This window comes from Manis pentadactyla, chromosome 3 (genome assembly GCF_030020395.1).
Source record: "Manis pentadactyla isolate mManPen7 chromosome 3, mManPen7.hap1, whole genome shotgun sequence".
In the NCBI taxonomy this organism is placed as follows: domain Eukaryota; kingdom Metazoa; phylum Chordata; class Mammalia; order Pholidota; family Manidae; genus Manis; species Manis pentadactyla.
Genome location: NC_080021.1, coordinates 67,352,148 through 67,368,097, shown reverse-complemented (window position 1 = coordinate 67,368,097; position 15,950 = coordinate 67,352,148). Strand labels below are relative to the sequence as shown.

The 15,950-nt window shown below is 38.1% G+C and overlaps 1 protein-coding gene across 8 annotated transcripts in view; it reads right to left on the bottom strand.

The window, feature by feature from the left end:
- SLCO5A1 (solute carrier organic anion transporter family member 5A1) overlaps positions 1–15,950 on the bottom strand; it is a 167,660-nt gene that overhangs the window by 21,539 nt on the left and 130,171 nt on the right. For all 8 annotated transcript variants that reach the window (XR_005024922.2, XR_005024923.2, XM_036886276.2 and 5 more), the window contains one exon: positions 6,554–6,752. Coding sequence is in view for 6 of the 8 variants with exons in the window: in XM_036886276.2 (XP_036742171.2) it covers positions 6,554–6,752 (199 nt within the window). In the remaining 2 variants the exon portion in view is untranslated. The remainder of the gene's footprint in view (positions 1–6,553; positions 6,753–15,950) is intronic.

Sequence of the window (15,950 nt, the reverse complement as noted above, 5' to 3'; positions counted from 1 at the left end):
GGAGTCCAGAATCAGTTGATTCAGGACTGGAAAGACAGATGTGGTGTTAAGCAAGGTGCTTTAAAAATCTTGAGGGGACTTGCAGTTTAAAAGCAGGTAAGATACTGAGTCTGCCTTCTGATAATACACTTAAAATAAAAATGAGTAATATTGTTGATAGATAGTGATTGCAGTAGAGGGGGTGAGGATTTAATAATATGGGTAACTACTAAATTGCTGTGTTGTATATTTGAAACAAATATAAGATTGTATATCAATGATATTTTAATTTAAAAAAATTTTTATGAGTAAGATTAAGAGGAATAAAGCTAGCAAAGAAAAATGGGAAAAGTGACATCAAACTTCATAAAAATAGAAAATGGATAGGCACAGGTTTATGTAAAATGAGTAGATACCACTTGGAGAAGAGCCACCCTATATGTGGAACCTCCACAAGGCTCAGAGCTCAAAGTCAACAGATGGGATAGGGGGCAAAAGAGAGTGTGAAGCTGAAAGCAGTGGACTCACTGAAGACCTGAGGGAGAGGAAACTGCATCAGGGGCCCTTCCACTCTGTATTCACCCACGCCCATGCCCAAGTCAAAGCCCAGGAATTTATCAGAAAGCCCTTCTCTAAAGAAATTGGAAGAAATTAAAAAAACTAAGCTTCTACTCTAGCTGTTGACAACTCAGAATAAAACTCTCTCAATCATGTATGGGGTCAGGGGAGGGACATAACCTGAAAGATGCAAGACTGAGTCTTGTCAACCTGTAAAGCCAGAATAAACAAACAGAAAGATTGACCCTTAAAATCAAATCATAAAATGTAAGGCATGGAAATAAAGTGAGAAGAAAATTGTAATTATATATACCGAGAAATCTGAGAAGATATTACAACAACATCAGGATGTTATGAAAAGAGAACACTCAAAATATAACAAAGAAAAAAATTATTCTCAAAATAAAAATTTACAAAATGATTAGAAAACAATGTTTGAAAAAAATCTCTCATAACAAAAGACATATGAAATATGAGAGAACAAATTAAACACACAGAGACCCAGTCCACAAGTACCACCATCTGATTAACAAGAGCCCTGGAGAGCAAATGGAAAAAAGAGAAAGTGAGTAAAGTTATAATAGAAGAAAATTCCCCTGAGGTTAAAAAGACGTACATGTTAGATTAAGAGGGTTCTGCGAGTGCCTAATGAAATGAATGAACAAAGCCCTGGTAAGGTATCCATCGTTCATTCATCCATCCATCCATCCATTCATCCATCCATCCATCCATGCAACAAACGTCCTGAATCATTCTACACAGTGAGGACGCAGCTATTATGCAGACAGCTACTGTCCTCAAGGAGTGCATAATGTAGAGACAAAAGACAAGAGAAAGCAAATAATTAAACAAGATAACTTCAGAGAGTGTTAGCACTATGGAAACTAAGGAGTAATGTGATAAAGAATGGGAAGGGAGAGGGTTCCCTTAGATGAGGCAGAGAAGGTAAACCTCTCTGAGAAAGTGTCATTGAGGGGGTCCAGCTAAGACAAAATCTAAGCATAAAACATTCCTTATGAAATTTCAAAACACCTCAGATAAAGACTTCCAAAAAACTTCCAAATAAACTTGGCTGCAGAGAAATGAGAACTAGGACTATCATTGACTTTCTTATCAACATTAAATGTTGGATAACAAAGCAATGGTTTCAAAGTTCTCAGAAAAACAACTCTTTAACCTATAATTCTATATCCACCCAAACTATCTTTGGGTGTCAGAGAATAATAAAGACACTTTAATATACTTAGAGGCTCAGAAAGTTCTTCTTCCCATGTACCTTCCCCAGGAACTTATCTGAGGATTTCTCTCTGGCAAAATGAGGAGTTAACAAATAAATACACAAATAAAAACTAATGGATGCAATTGAGGTCTATGAAAAGAAGTTCCATGATGTAATTCATACCAAGAGAGCAACTAGTCCAACTGAAGCAAGATTATGGGAAGTTTCAGGAAAAATGATTCAATAAAACAGAAATTATGATTAAGAACTTAAAAACATACAGGCATAATTAAGGACAGTAGTGGGGAAGAAGAACAGGTCTTTAGAACTCAACAACAAACAACACAAGGAAGTGGTAGTCCATATATAACAGAATTTTAATCAGATTCCCAACCCTACTCTACTTAGTAGATGACTACTCCTTCCTCTACCCCTTTATATTCTGAAGAAAATGGAGCAAAGTTTCTGGATTTTAGAGCACCAAACATGAAGGAGACTTTTCGTGAGATGCTAGAATGACGACACAGAAACTGGTACAAGTCTACAGAATGAGCAGTAGGACCCAGGCTCATTCCCATCCAATGCATGGCTCTAGGATGCCAGCAGATAGGCTGACAACCATGAGCCCACCCCCAACACAGTCCCAGCCAAGAGAGAGGAACCCTTCTCCAGAGGAACTGAAGCACCTCAGAAGTAAGGCCTCAGGTTCTGATACTGAGCACTCCGATGCATAGCCAGCTGTCCCCCAGTTACCCTCCAGTGAGATCCCCAAATGCCAGGCCGTACCTTCTGACACAGAGCATCTACTCTGCTTTTTAATTTCATATTCTTCAGTATGAAGAGAAAGCAATGACCACCAGAAATTGAGGAAGTTTCCAACACAATTGAGACAGCAAAATTATTAAATTGAAAGTAGGCACTCAGAGGATACAGACGATTCAGGAAGGAAAAGAAACTCTACATAATGTTGGAGAAATAAAAGAAGCTATTCCATCCATAAAGCAAGAAGACTTAAAGCTAGGAACAATCAAATCAAGAAAGAACTTCAGAAAAAAAAAGAAATAGCCAACATAAAGAATTAGCAGAAGTATGGGAAAATGAAGAAATCTTTCAAAAATGTCAGGCAGAAAATGAGGTATAAAATAAGTGATAAAGAATAAGGAAAATAGAGGATCAATGAACAAAAAAGAAAAAAACGGTAGGGAGAAAATAACAAAATGTAAATAAAAAATAAATATAGACATTAAATTCTCACCAAGTGCTCAGAGGGAAAAAAAAGACCTACCCCAAAGTATGGCAAAATTTAGGAATACCAGGAATAAATAGAAGCTCCCAGAAAGGAAAAATAGGATACAAGAAAGGACTGGGAAAAAGACCAGACTTCCTTGATGGCATTAGAAATTAGATGACAATGGAGTAAAGACTTCAGAATTCTGAGTGAAAATTATTCATCCAATCCAAAATTATTTACTCAGCCAACCTGGCAATCAAATCTAATGGTTTAGGGGGGGAAAAAAGCTATTTCATGAAAAAAATGTCAAAAAAAGAAAGGTTAGAGCCTTTACAGGTTTCCTATAGTTATTGGAAGATGTGCTCTAATGAGGGAATAAACTAAAACACTAAAATAAGTTATTTAAAAAAAAAAACAATCAAAGCTCTGGAAACAAACATCAACACAGAGAGGAAAATGAGATTCCCAGTGTGACAGCTGGGCAGCAGGTCCAGAGAGCACTGTCCAGATTAGAGCAAGGGCACTTCACGGGGTGGCAGACAGAACTGTGAGTTCATCAGGGAGGTGAAAAATCATACTGAGATATTTTGATTCCCATGGGAAATGAGAACAAGGTGATTACTAATTCCAGGAAAATCAATATTGTACAAAAAGTAAATCTAATCTGATATGCTACTTGTGCCTTCACAGCTAATAATCTGTAATAATCCTAACGTGAAAACATCAAAAAGGACTTAACCACAACTTGCAAAGGGAAAGCTGAATTCATTTACCAAGGTAGGGAGTCATAAATAATGCCTCAATTTGGTTAATTTACATACCATGCCTTACAAATATAGAGGTAAATACCAGAAAAGACATCTCAAAAGAATTCAAAATTATTGCCCCTAGTGTTAGTCAGGAGGCTGCTGTTTTTTTGTTGCTTTTTATTTCTATTTATATTTTCCAATTGTAATAAAAATAATTTAATAGACATCATCCTTGATTTATTAATGATGACTAATAACAAAAGCTAATATTCAGTGAGCACGTACTGTGTGCCAGGCATCAAGCTGAAAGCTTTACATGTTACTCATATAATCCTTGCCAGTACATAACCTTATAAGGTGATTACTATTGCTCTAGACTAAAGGTTTGGGTTCCTGCAAAATTTGTACCATGAAAACTAATTCCCGATATGATGGTATTTGGAGGTGAGGCCTTTGGGAGGTGATTAGGTCATGAGGGTGGAGCCCTCATGAAAGGGATTTAGTGTCCTTATAAAAAGGACCCACCCCTTTCACCATGTGAGGACACAGCAAAAAAGACAGCCATTTATGAACCAGGAAGCAGGACCTCACAAAAACTTTCAGCACCTTGAACTTGAACTTCCCAGTCTCCAGAACTGTGAGAAATAAATTTGTTATCTCTAAGCCACCCAGTCTATGGTATCTGTTACAGCAGCCCAAATAGACTACAACACTATTATCATCACCCTATTTTACAGATGCTATACTGAGGCTTAGAGTCAAGCAACTGGCCAAATGGAGTCAAGATTCAAATTTGGATTTCACCCAGGACACTGAGCTCTTATTCTAACTGCCCTCAATTTTTAAAGATTGTATTTCCTGTGCCATTTTAACAGACATTGTCAAGAAGCCAAGAACCTGGTACATGCATCACACACACACCATCTCTTGGTAGAAAAAATCTCTCAGGACAAATGGTCATATTCCATCATCTAAATAAACTCTGATTGGCAGTTCCTTTTTTCTTCTTTCTAATATTCCAGGTTGGCAAAATGAAATTAAAGCAGAACATCTATAACTTCACTGAGAAGCAAAAGAAAACAGCATTTGTTGGCACCTAGCACCATAAATTAAGCACTGAAGTTCTGTCCAAAGGGTAGATCCTAACAAACCCACATGTACTCAAGACATAAAAGTTTAAGGTTCTCATAACTGTCAAAGAAGTGTTCCCCACCTTCTTTTGGAGAAACTGCAGGAAATCAACACTCAAATCCACAGCTGGTGAGGATACAAACTGGTACAACACCAGAGGGAGGCAACTTGGCAATATCTACTGCAATCCCATTTCTAGGAGTTTATCCTACAAATACATAGTTCACAAAGGAAGTGATATATGCCTGGGGATTTTATTGCAGCATTGTTTTTAAAAATTAAAAACTGGAAACCACTGTTAAATGGAGACTGGTTATACTACAAAGTAGACTGAAATGCAATGTTACACACAAGTTAAAAGGATTGCCTTGAGGGCATAGCCTCTGTAAACTTCTTGGAGTTTAAATCCTGGGTAATGTGCAGTGTAGCCACCCTGGGTCACGAAATCCTCCTGTTAAGCTTTCAGGGTTTTTGTCAACTGTTAGTTTAGCATACTATTATTAAAAATTATATAAACTTACAACTAAATAAATGATATTGCAAGCAAAGATAATGAATACTCAAATGCATCCCCTCCTAATTATTCGCTATACTTAACTGTTTTCTATGCTCTTGACTAGGCTACATCTAAGATATCTGTAGGATGGAAATATGCAATGGTGAGTGACTGGGCATTTCCTCCCAAATTAGCATTCAGTGTCTTCACTTTGTTAGCTTAAAATCAGCCATGGTGGGATGGGAATATTTTCACTGGAGAAATTGTCAAATGCTATAGATTGCTCCTTTTCTTCCTTAGCCATATGTTACATATTACCAGCACTCCACTGATATACATATGTGATCTGTACCCCAGTTTTGCCATCTGTAAAATCAGGATAATAGTAGTACCTAAACATTGTTGTGAGGGTTAAGGAGTTAGCATATGCAAAGCATTTAGAAGAATGCTTAGCATACAGTCGTGTCTATATAAGGATTAGTTATGCTTTGTATTATTATTATTTGTATGGAATTATCTCCAAGCTATATTGTTACATTTTTTAAAAAGCTCAGAAAAGTATGCATAGAATGCTACCTTTTGGATATAAAACAGGGAGATTTAAAATACATATTGATAGTTTCTTGTATAAAGAACCTTGGAGGGATACACAAGAAATGAATTAGAGTGGTCACCTAGTTTCTTTTGTTGGAGAAATAGGATGGAGGACTGATTTAACAGCAGGACTTCTCATTGTACATTGTATGTTCATCGAATCTCATGTTTTTTGTTTTGTTTTGTTTTTACTTTCACTTTTCTTTATTGAGCTATGATCACATAATCACTAATTAGATACTAATTATGAATGCATTGCACTGAATCTCATGTTTTTAAACTATGTGAATGCATTACCTATTCAAAACATTATGTTAAAAAAAAAAGTTTTCATTAACCCAAAAAGCATTTCCTCCTCATCTGTTGTAAACAAAATGCTAAGGGAGACATTCTGTGATGGTCAAAAGGGACACAGAACAAGGAGAGACAGTAGCTTCTGCCCCAACCACGTCATGCTCTACTCAAAGAGATGAAGCACACACAGTGAGACCCACTTGGTGGAGGGGGATACAGTCCGACCCTGAGATATAAACACCACGGGGCTTCGTACGTAAATCACGGTCAGGATGACATGAAATGACTCCCAAAATACTTACCCTGTTGTGTAAGGGATGTTTATGCCCCCTAAATTAATACTTTCACATCCAACAATAAATAGGGTTGAAAAACACAGTAAGGACACACCACTGCAGATCATCGCTAGTTTTGCAGATTCTCTTGCACCAAGTTTCAGTTTTTTTATAATGTAGCCTCCCAGGACAATACCAACACCAGCACTGGGGACAATAATAACACCTGGAGATAAGAAAGGAAGGACAGAATTAATTTAAAGTAATATGTGCTATTGTTTTTTTCTAATTGCACTGTTCTATTAATTAGCACGAAGGTAAATAATTTTAAAATCCTGTAATCAAATCTTCAATGTGTGTGATTTTGTAGTATAATTTATTTTCAACACATACAACCAACAAAGGACTCATATCCAGAATGGAAAAAAAACAATTTATACAAAGCAATAAAATGAAGACAAGCAACCCATTAGAGAAATAAGCAAAACTTGAGTGGCCCTTCACTGAAGAGGAAATCCAGCTGACATAAAACACATGAAGGGGCTCTGCCTCATTATTAAGAAGGGAATACAAATTAAAATTGCAGTGAAATATATTCCACACCAATCATGTCAGTAGAAACCTAAAAGTCTGACAATACCACATGCTGGAGGAGATATGGAACAACAGGCATTCTCTTCACAGCTGGTAGGATGTAAATTGTGGAGTCTACTCTGAGAAAAAGAGTTTGGCGTTATCTGGTAGAGCTGAAGGTGTACACACCCTGAAACAGGCAATTTCATTCCTGGATCTCTATACTAAACAAACTCACACACAAGAAGTGTACAAGATACCTGAAGCATCACCATAGTCGAAAACTGGAAATAAACCAAATATTCATTAACAGACATTGCATGTAATACATCAATATAAAGAAATGTCACTATACAGCAATAAAAATTAAGAAGCATAATTACACACAATTATGTGAATGAATCATACAAACACAATGTCAAAAGAAAGAAGCAAAGCCTAAGAGAAGACATGGTGTGATTGCATTTGTATAAAGCTAAACGATTTGTTAATGACCAAATGATTTATTCAGGAATGCATACACAGGTAGTACAACTATAAAGAAAACCCAGGAAGTAATTGCCACAAAAGCCAAGACAGAAGGGGGTATGGGTGGGGTCAGGAAAGAATATAAGGGCTCCTGCAGTACTGAAAATACTACATTCCATGACCTGGCTAATAGTCACACAAGTGTTCACTTTATGATTATTCATTAACTCTAATTTTGATTAATGCACTTCTGTGTGCATTTTATTTCAGTAAAAAATAAAAAGCTAAAAAAATAGTTATATTGCCTATTCCAAAGACCTTATATTTTTAAAGAGAAATAAAGAGAACAAATTAGATCACAGCAAGATAATTGTACAAAGAGCAGAGAAAATAAAGGAAAAGAAGCACCTGAGTCTTCCTTGGGAGAAATGAGGGAAGGCTTCACAGAAGTGGCAGTATTGGAGCGGACACTTGACAGATGAGACAGAATCTGCCCAATGCACCAGGATAGAGAAAAGTCCTGCACAAATGAAATATATGTGAAGAGGCAAGACATAATAGAACTGAGGATTCAGAATAGTCCAAACTAATCAGATTTTGGAGTGCAAGCTCCTGGAGAGTGATGGGACATGGGGAAGAGGCAAGGAAAGGTGAGACCATGAAAGATCACAGAAAAGAGCTCAGGTTGCATCTCTGGGCAATGGAAAGCCATTGGAGAATTCCAAATAGGGGTCTGCCAGGATGGAGTTGTGAGTTACAGAGATCATTTCTGGCAGTGAGATGGAAAAGTTTAAACGGAGTCAAAATTAGAGTCAGGGAAGTGGTCAAAAGGGAATTGCAAAGGTCCAGGTGAGCCATAGTAAGGCTCTATACCAATAGCATAAAAACTGAGCTAAGGAGGGTAGGGAGAGAGGAATGGGGTGTCAGCTAGATGGTGGCAGGGATCCAGAACATGAGGAGGAAAGGAGAGTATGAACTTCAAGGTACACATGCTGAGTGTGAAGAGTCAGGCAGAAATGCCTCACACGGTTGCACCCGGGCCACAAGCAATGAATGTCTGGGGTATGTATAACCTATACTGGAATTCATGACATAGAGAGGATATTCCAACAAGACTGAATGAAGAAGAGTAAAGACCAAGACTGAAATGAGACAACTCCATCACTAGAGATCTCAGCAGAAGCAATTTTAAGGGTCTTGTGAAAGTAGAAACCAGCCTGCAGTCGGGTGAGCAGTCAGTCATGAGGATTTAGAGTTTGGAATTAAGACCATGTCCAGAACTTAGGCCAGAGAAAGAAAAAAGTGGATGGGTCTTATCAAAAAGGGACCAAGATGGAGTGGGGGCTTCAGAAGTTTTGTTTGTTAAGATAAAGAGGGGATTTAGCATATTTATATACTGGCAATAATAGACTAAAAAGGAATGGGAGACTTGATGTGGAGGAAAAGGTTATCTAACATCCATGCAAGACCCTTGGGAAGTCAGGAGAATATGGACTTGATGGCACAGAGAGTCCTGGATAAGCAGAGAGAGACCCCATCATCTGGACAGGAACAGGGTGGGGGAGAGCGGGAGTTGGGGATAAGTCGGCAGGTGACTGGGAGCACCCCACAGGACAGCTTTTCTGTTTTGTTATTTTTCCATTATTTTGGAAACATAATTTAATACATGTAACAGAGCACTGAAAAGCATAGAGAAGTAAGAAGGGACAAAAATCCACCACTTACATTCTGGCATATTTCACTCCAGTCTTTTTTCTATGCATTTGTCCTTCAAGAATTGCTAACATGCTGTAGATTCTTTTTTTTTTAATATAGCTTTTGTTTTAGTTTCTGTTTTGGGTTTTCAGTTGTGTGTTGTGTGTTTTGTATTTGTATAATTGAAAAAATTACAGAAAAAGGACATTTTAAGAACTTTAAATATGGCCCAGGGTTAAAATACCCACTGTGGGAAAGTGAAGACAGCACCAAATAAGAATATGCAACAGGCTTTGCAAATGGAGAGAGTCCTGTGGGCCCAGATGGTACTAGGTCACAGCGGTCTGCAGCTGCATCAAGGCACACAGCGGGATGGCTCGCTCCAGCAGGCTTGCGACAGCGGAGAAGGAGGGTCGGATCAACCTAAAGTCTGAGCTTTGCCTGGCAACCAGTGTTGGTCTTGTGATCCTCACCACAGTCCTGATTTTATAAACTCAGTAACGGCCCTTTCGCAGATTAGGAAATGGATGGCTCTGAGAAGTGACAGGCCCAGCAGTACTCACAGGGAGGAAGAGTGTGAATGAAAACTGAGTCTCTGATTCTCAGCCCAGTGCTCCGCCCATATCACCATAGTGCATCTCAGAACCAGCAGGCCCTTGAATCTTTGGATAAATTGACCAGAGCTCTGGGTTAAGATGAGCTGGTTAATAAAGTGTCCTCCTCATTAAGGAAAATATACCTGCTATCTACAGGAATAAATAGGCAAAGCTTTACCCTTAGAGGGAAACTAGTCCATTAGTAAAATTCTTATTTCAACTGAACAACTTGGAATGACAGATACTGTGTAAGACTCCCCAGGATAACAACAAAACAAATCCCTATACTCATAGTCAAGTAATAATTTAAAAGCAGTATAACTTATTTGACCATGTACCCTAATTAGTATTCAAATCTTAAAAATAGAAAATTTGTCATCTGTAAATATGAAGTTACATCAAACAGAATGAAGACTCATTGAAACTTTCTCCTGATGTCTGCCTGTCATCTAAATTTCACCACACTATCAAAACAGAAAGATACTGACTATTCATTCATGCTAATTTGTACATTGCTCTGATCTCCAGCTTCAGTAAGAGACCCAAATGTTTCACTATTAGAATTTTAGGCACATGGGGTGAATAGGGGAGACTTGGTGCTGGCAGGGAGGAGGGTGATGATGGTAGAGCCTTCTCACCGGCCCTTCCCAAAGCCCCTGGCTCTGGGGAAACCAGCTTTAGTAGTTTGGGGTTAACTTTGGAGAGCATGGAGAGGCTGGGAGTCAGTTTCTCCACCACCACCATGCAGCCTTGTAGACCTCCCTAGCTTCCCCAGTCCCTTGTGGGGAGAGGGAAATACCAGTATCAAAATATCAGTATTCAAAAGTTTATGTTACTACCATTTCACTTTTAGGAAAGACCTATATTACTACTTGTTTTTGCTAATTTAAATAAATCTAAAGAGGATATTCAGTTTTACAAACAAAGGCAAAAAGCAAACATAGCATTCAGTGTTGTGTTGCAGTGAGCCATTCCAGAGGCGGGACACCCTGAGCAGCAAGAGGGCCCCACCAACCTCCCTACTGGGATATTACATTCAGCATCTCAGCACCAACTGCCAGAGTCTGTGAGCGTCTGTGCTTTACTTCGATTTAGTTTGTGCATTCATTAGCAAGAGGTGTCCTAAGGTATCAGGAAAGCCTGCGAGGTTATTTTTTGGGTCTGAGCACACTCAAACAATTCTCCATATAAATTAATGGTGACTGCTTCACTTTACACCATTTCCTCTTATGAAGGCTCTCATAGGAACACTCTACTTTCAGATGGCAGGGGAAACCTGCAGACACATAAGCTAAGATCTCCAGGAACAAGCTGCGTTCCTGTCGCTAGCCTTCTCGGAGCTCAAATTCAGCTCCCTGGCTGGGGCTATTCCTCCCTCTTCCCTGCTCCTGGTCCCAGCCACTTCCCCAGCCCCAGAGGGACAGTTCTGTGGTCCCTGAGTTTCTGTTTCTATTGCCCTCTAGTGGCCAGACTTGGGGAGGGCGAGGGTCAAGAAGGTGGAGAACAGGCACCAAGTGATGCTCAAGCAGTGCGTAAAACAGTGTCCGACCCACAGTATCCACTCAATAAATCCCAGTGTAGTGATCATCATCATCTAAGTCTGAACATCATTCTTTCCTGCCTAATTAGTTTAAAATTTGCACAAATAAATGTATTGGAATTACAATTAGGCAAATTTCTATATGCTATTTAAGTTACAGGATTGAATTTAAGCTATTACTAATGGTCCAACATAAACCTCTATGTGTTCTTTAGTATGAAGCTTGTTTGATATTCAGCTATGTATTCTAAATGCATAAACCTCTGTTATCTATTGAGCTATTGTGTATATGTATCTGAATCTAAAGAACTCATTGCTGCCTTGACTAGATGTTGACAAAGCTGAGGCTCCTGCTTGGTTCATAAAAGCTCTGTGAATATCCTACTGCTGTCCAATTGGAAATCTTTTACTTATTTATCCAAGCAAACTGACATGTTAATTGCCCTACTTCCTTCCTTTCTCTGATATCAAGCACTGTTCCATAACATTCAATTTTGAAGTTATTACTCCGGGTCACAATACTGATTGCCTCTTTAAAGTGTGGCTGCATGGAGTCAAAAGGTCTTTATGAACTATTTATTGTTAAAAGAACATATGGCATGTGAACAGTCCCCAGGAATGGGTTGTTTTCATTTGTCTGATTTCTCTCAGACTGTTCAAGTTCATTTGGACAATATCCACCATATCATAGATAAGTTTTCACAAATGCCTAAGGTGCCTAACTGGTTTTCTTGGTTTCACTGCAGATGGCTGGTAATTACAGATATGCTTTGGTTATGTAACTATACTCCTATTATGTTAATGTGTGTGCACAATTTAAGTAGTAGCTTAAAACCTATACATGCTGAAGTTACTCTACAAGAAGATATATCAAAGAAATAATCAATCTTCCCATGTTTTCTTCCGCCTGCTACTTCTATAGCTTTTCTTCTTCCTTCCTAATTACAACCCTTAAATAGAATTCGTGCCTCATATCAAATTTACTGAGTATCATAATTCTTCCAAGTGGTAAAGATACCTCAAGACAAATGCTGGGCACAGAAGCCACAGGGCATAAATATGCAAAGAAGTAAAAAGCTAACTTTTTCAAACAATAAGGCTTCTCTCTCACTTACCAACTTCACATTTCCCTGTATGGCCCCGGAAGATGACTGGTTAGCCAGAGACGGGTAAGATTCCTCAAGGGAGGAACAACCTAAGACAGGCACAGTCGCAGGGGGGCCATCAGGTGAGAAATTGGGGATCAACAGAGGTGAGGCTTAGAACCTCACCCCCCCGTTCTGAGAGAAATCTTCTGCATACGTGGATGTTTTATTGCCCTGGTCTAGCTTGGATTAACACATAGTCTACAGGCACACACCTGATCATCTACATGTGCTCTCTTACAACACTAAACTATGTTTTCTACCTTTATCTTGTATCTACCTACCACTTCAGCATTTTATTAAAAATAATAATAATAAAGAGAGAAATGTGGTATCCACATATAAATCAAGTATAAAAACCAAATCAGTATTCATATTTGAACTGACTGTTTATAGTTCATAATGCATGAGCAAAACCGAAAGTTTCTGTGATGACTGCCCTTGTACTGTTCACTATGTAACTTATTCATTATGTAAGAATTTGTTCTACATGTAAAAACTTGTTTGTTATGCCTCAGAAGATTGGAGACTGACAAAAATTAGGCTTGGGGTGGAATAATGATTGTGCATTGAGCATTGACTCCCCTATACAGAATTTTATTGTCGTTAACAACCATTTGATCAATAAATATGAGAGATGCCCTCACAAAAAAAAAAAAAAAAAAAAAAAAAAAAAGGACAGACTTCCAATGGTAAAATAAATTAGTAACCGGGATGTAATGTATAGCATAAGGAATATAGTCAAAATATTGTAACAGCCTGGTAGGGTGATAGCTGGAACCTAGAATTATGTATATAAATGTTCTACCACTGTGTTGTACACTTGAAACTCATGTAATGTAATACTGTGTGTCAACTACCCTTCAATAAAAAATAATTATTATAAAAAAAAAAAAAAAAAAAAAAAAAAGGTCTTTATGAAAAATGACATTCAGGGAATTACCAATTATTAAAGGTACTGGTGGAATTTTTCCTCTTCACTCCAATTTGTCAGTATGTAATTATTATCTGTATTGCAGATAGATACACAAAATATATCTAAGCTTAATGCATGATTGGGAACACAGAAAACCTTTAACTGAAAGAAAGGAGGGCAAAATTAGGTGACCCACTCATCAGCAAGAATGATTTAGGGTCAGGGAACTTCATTTGTACTGCAATTGCTGTTAAGAACAACCATTTGCTTTCACAGTACTCATCATGAGGTCTGCCTCCATCGATTGTGTTTACTTTTCTTTTTCCTGTGAGACTCTAAGGTGCCTGAACATGGTAGAGAGAATAACTTTATTATCTTCATACCTTCTGAGCACTATGTACAGATGAAAGAATGAATTGTGTTATTTAGAATAGGATTTATTACATAAAATCTTCAAATGCCTTATTCATTTCAGTCTTCAGTTATTCCTTGAAGTAGTCTATATTTTGGTTTGCAAATAGGAAGTCTAAGATCTAATTTGGGTCTAAAATTATTTGTTAAAACAAGTTTAAAACTGGCAGGCACTAAATATCTAAACTGATGCCTGAAAAAGCTCACAGTTATCAAAATTCTGAATTCAACATTATCAGCAAAAGGTTAACTGCCAAGCCACCAAAGATGACAACATGTGTCATGTCAGTAACCCTCTGATACTTCTCTTCAATCATGAAATTACAATGGTGTAGAATCCCACTGTGAATTAAATTAATACAGATTCTCAGCATCTTAGATATCTTCATGATCTTTTCTCTAAATTCACTGACCCTTTCCATGTATTCCTCATCCAAAGTTTTCTTTAGTTAAGTTGAAAAATAAATAGCTTGCAAACATAAGTCTCTGAATCAATAAGGACCATCATTAGAAGCCATTGTAAGCCATTTCTGCTGCACCTTTGAGGATAGGGGGAAGAAGGCAGGATGAGCAACTGGAAAAGAAATAAATACAATTCATTCTCCTTCCCATTCTCTCTGTCTCTCTCTGTCTCTGTCTCTCTCTTTCTCTTTCCATTCACACCATACACTGTTGACTATATGCCATGTACTGTGACAACGACTGTATATACAGTATCTCATCTAATTCTCAAAACTGTATGGATTTTGAGGTGCTCTGAAATAAAAATGTGTCTTCTAATCAACAGTTATCTTAGACTTAGGTATAGTCTAATGAGAAACATTTTCAAAATCATAGTGCATCTAAATTAATGGTGTCTTAGATTGGAAGGAATGTAGCTTTTTCCCACATCACAGATGAGGAAACATCTAATGAGTGACAGAGCAGTGAAACAAACTCAAATTTATTTAACTTTTCCAAAGACTATGCTTCTAATTTTAGGATACAAAATAAATGTTTTCCTATTACCCAGGGTAAATGATTTTACCCTTTTAAGCCTCCACTTCCCCTTGCAAACATTTTCCTGTAAGAAATAAAAACCAATTATTATTAAGAGGGAATAAAAGAAAAATTTAAAAATTCAAACCATGAAGCTAGCACATTTTGAATGGTCTGAGAATAGACAGCAGTGAGTCTACATTTTCACAAACTATACATAAATCCGCAAAGTATCACAAAAGTATAAGATACCTCATTCTATTTCATACATCTCAATATTATCCATGTAAAAAATATCAGAAATCCCTTCACAAACAATGAAGTAGGTGCATCATTCGAATTAATTTATGGCTCCTCTTTTTATAATTCAAAGGTTGTTTTAAGACAGAGAACAGATTATTTCTATAAATCCATAATGTTTCATTGCATAACATCAAGTCAAATTGTCAGGGATGGGTGGCACCAGGCCCTGCTTCACTGGGTAAGGAGAGTGAGCCCCTGTGTGTTGAACCAAATAGCATGTGCCACAGTAAAGCTACCAGTTCTGGAAGAGAAGCCTACGGGATGCCTGGAAGAGTTTACAGGGAGTTCTTTTAGGAATTCTCCTGAGGCAGATTTACTGGCAGGGTAGCTAGCCTCTCACAAGGCTGCTGCAGACAGACTGTCTCAAGTTTTGCCCCTCTACAGCTGCAGTTAGAGGACACAATGCCAGAAACAGACATCTCTGGCAGCTGCCACCTCTGCCAAGTACCTCACGATGGCCACAGTGTGGCTCAGAGGGACCACGGGCTGCTAACCAACAGAACACACTCTGAAACTTGCAATGTGGCCTTGCTGAAATTATTAATAAAACGGCTTTCACAGGAATTCCACACCTCTGAAAACCTCAGCCTCCATGACTTCAGCATGGAGATATCAATACAAAGCTTGTATTTAACTCCCACTAGGGCCAATGGGTCTTAGTCACCAGGAGTAACAGTCTTCAACTCTGCCAACAACAGGGAGACTCTGTGCAGCAAGAGAGAAATATGAGAACCCCAGTCTCAGGGATTCAAGGTCTCGGGGAGGACTAAGGAAAGGTAATAAAAGGTATATTCAATGG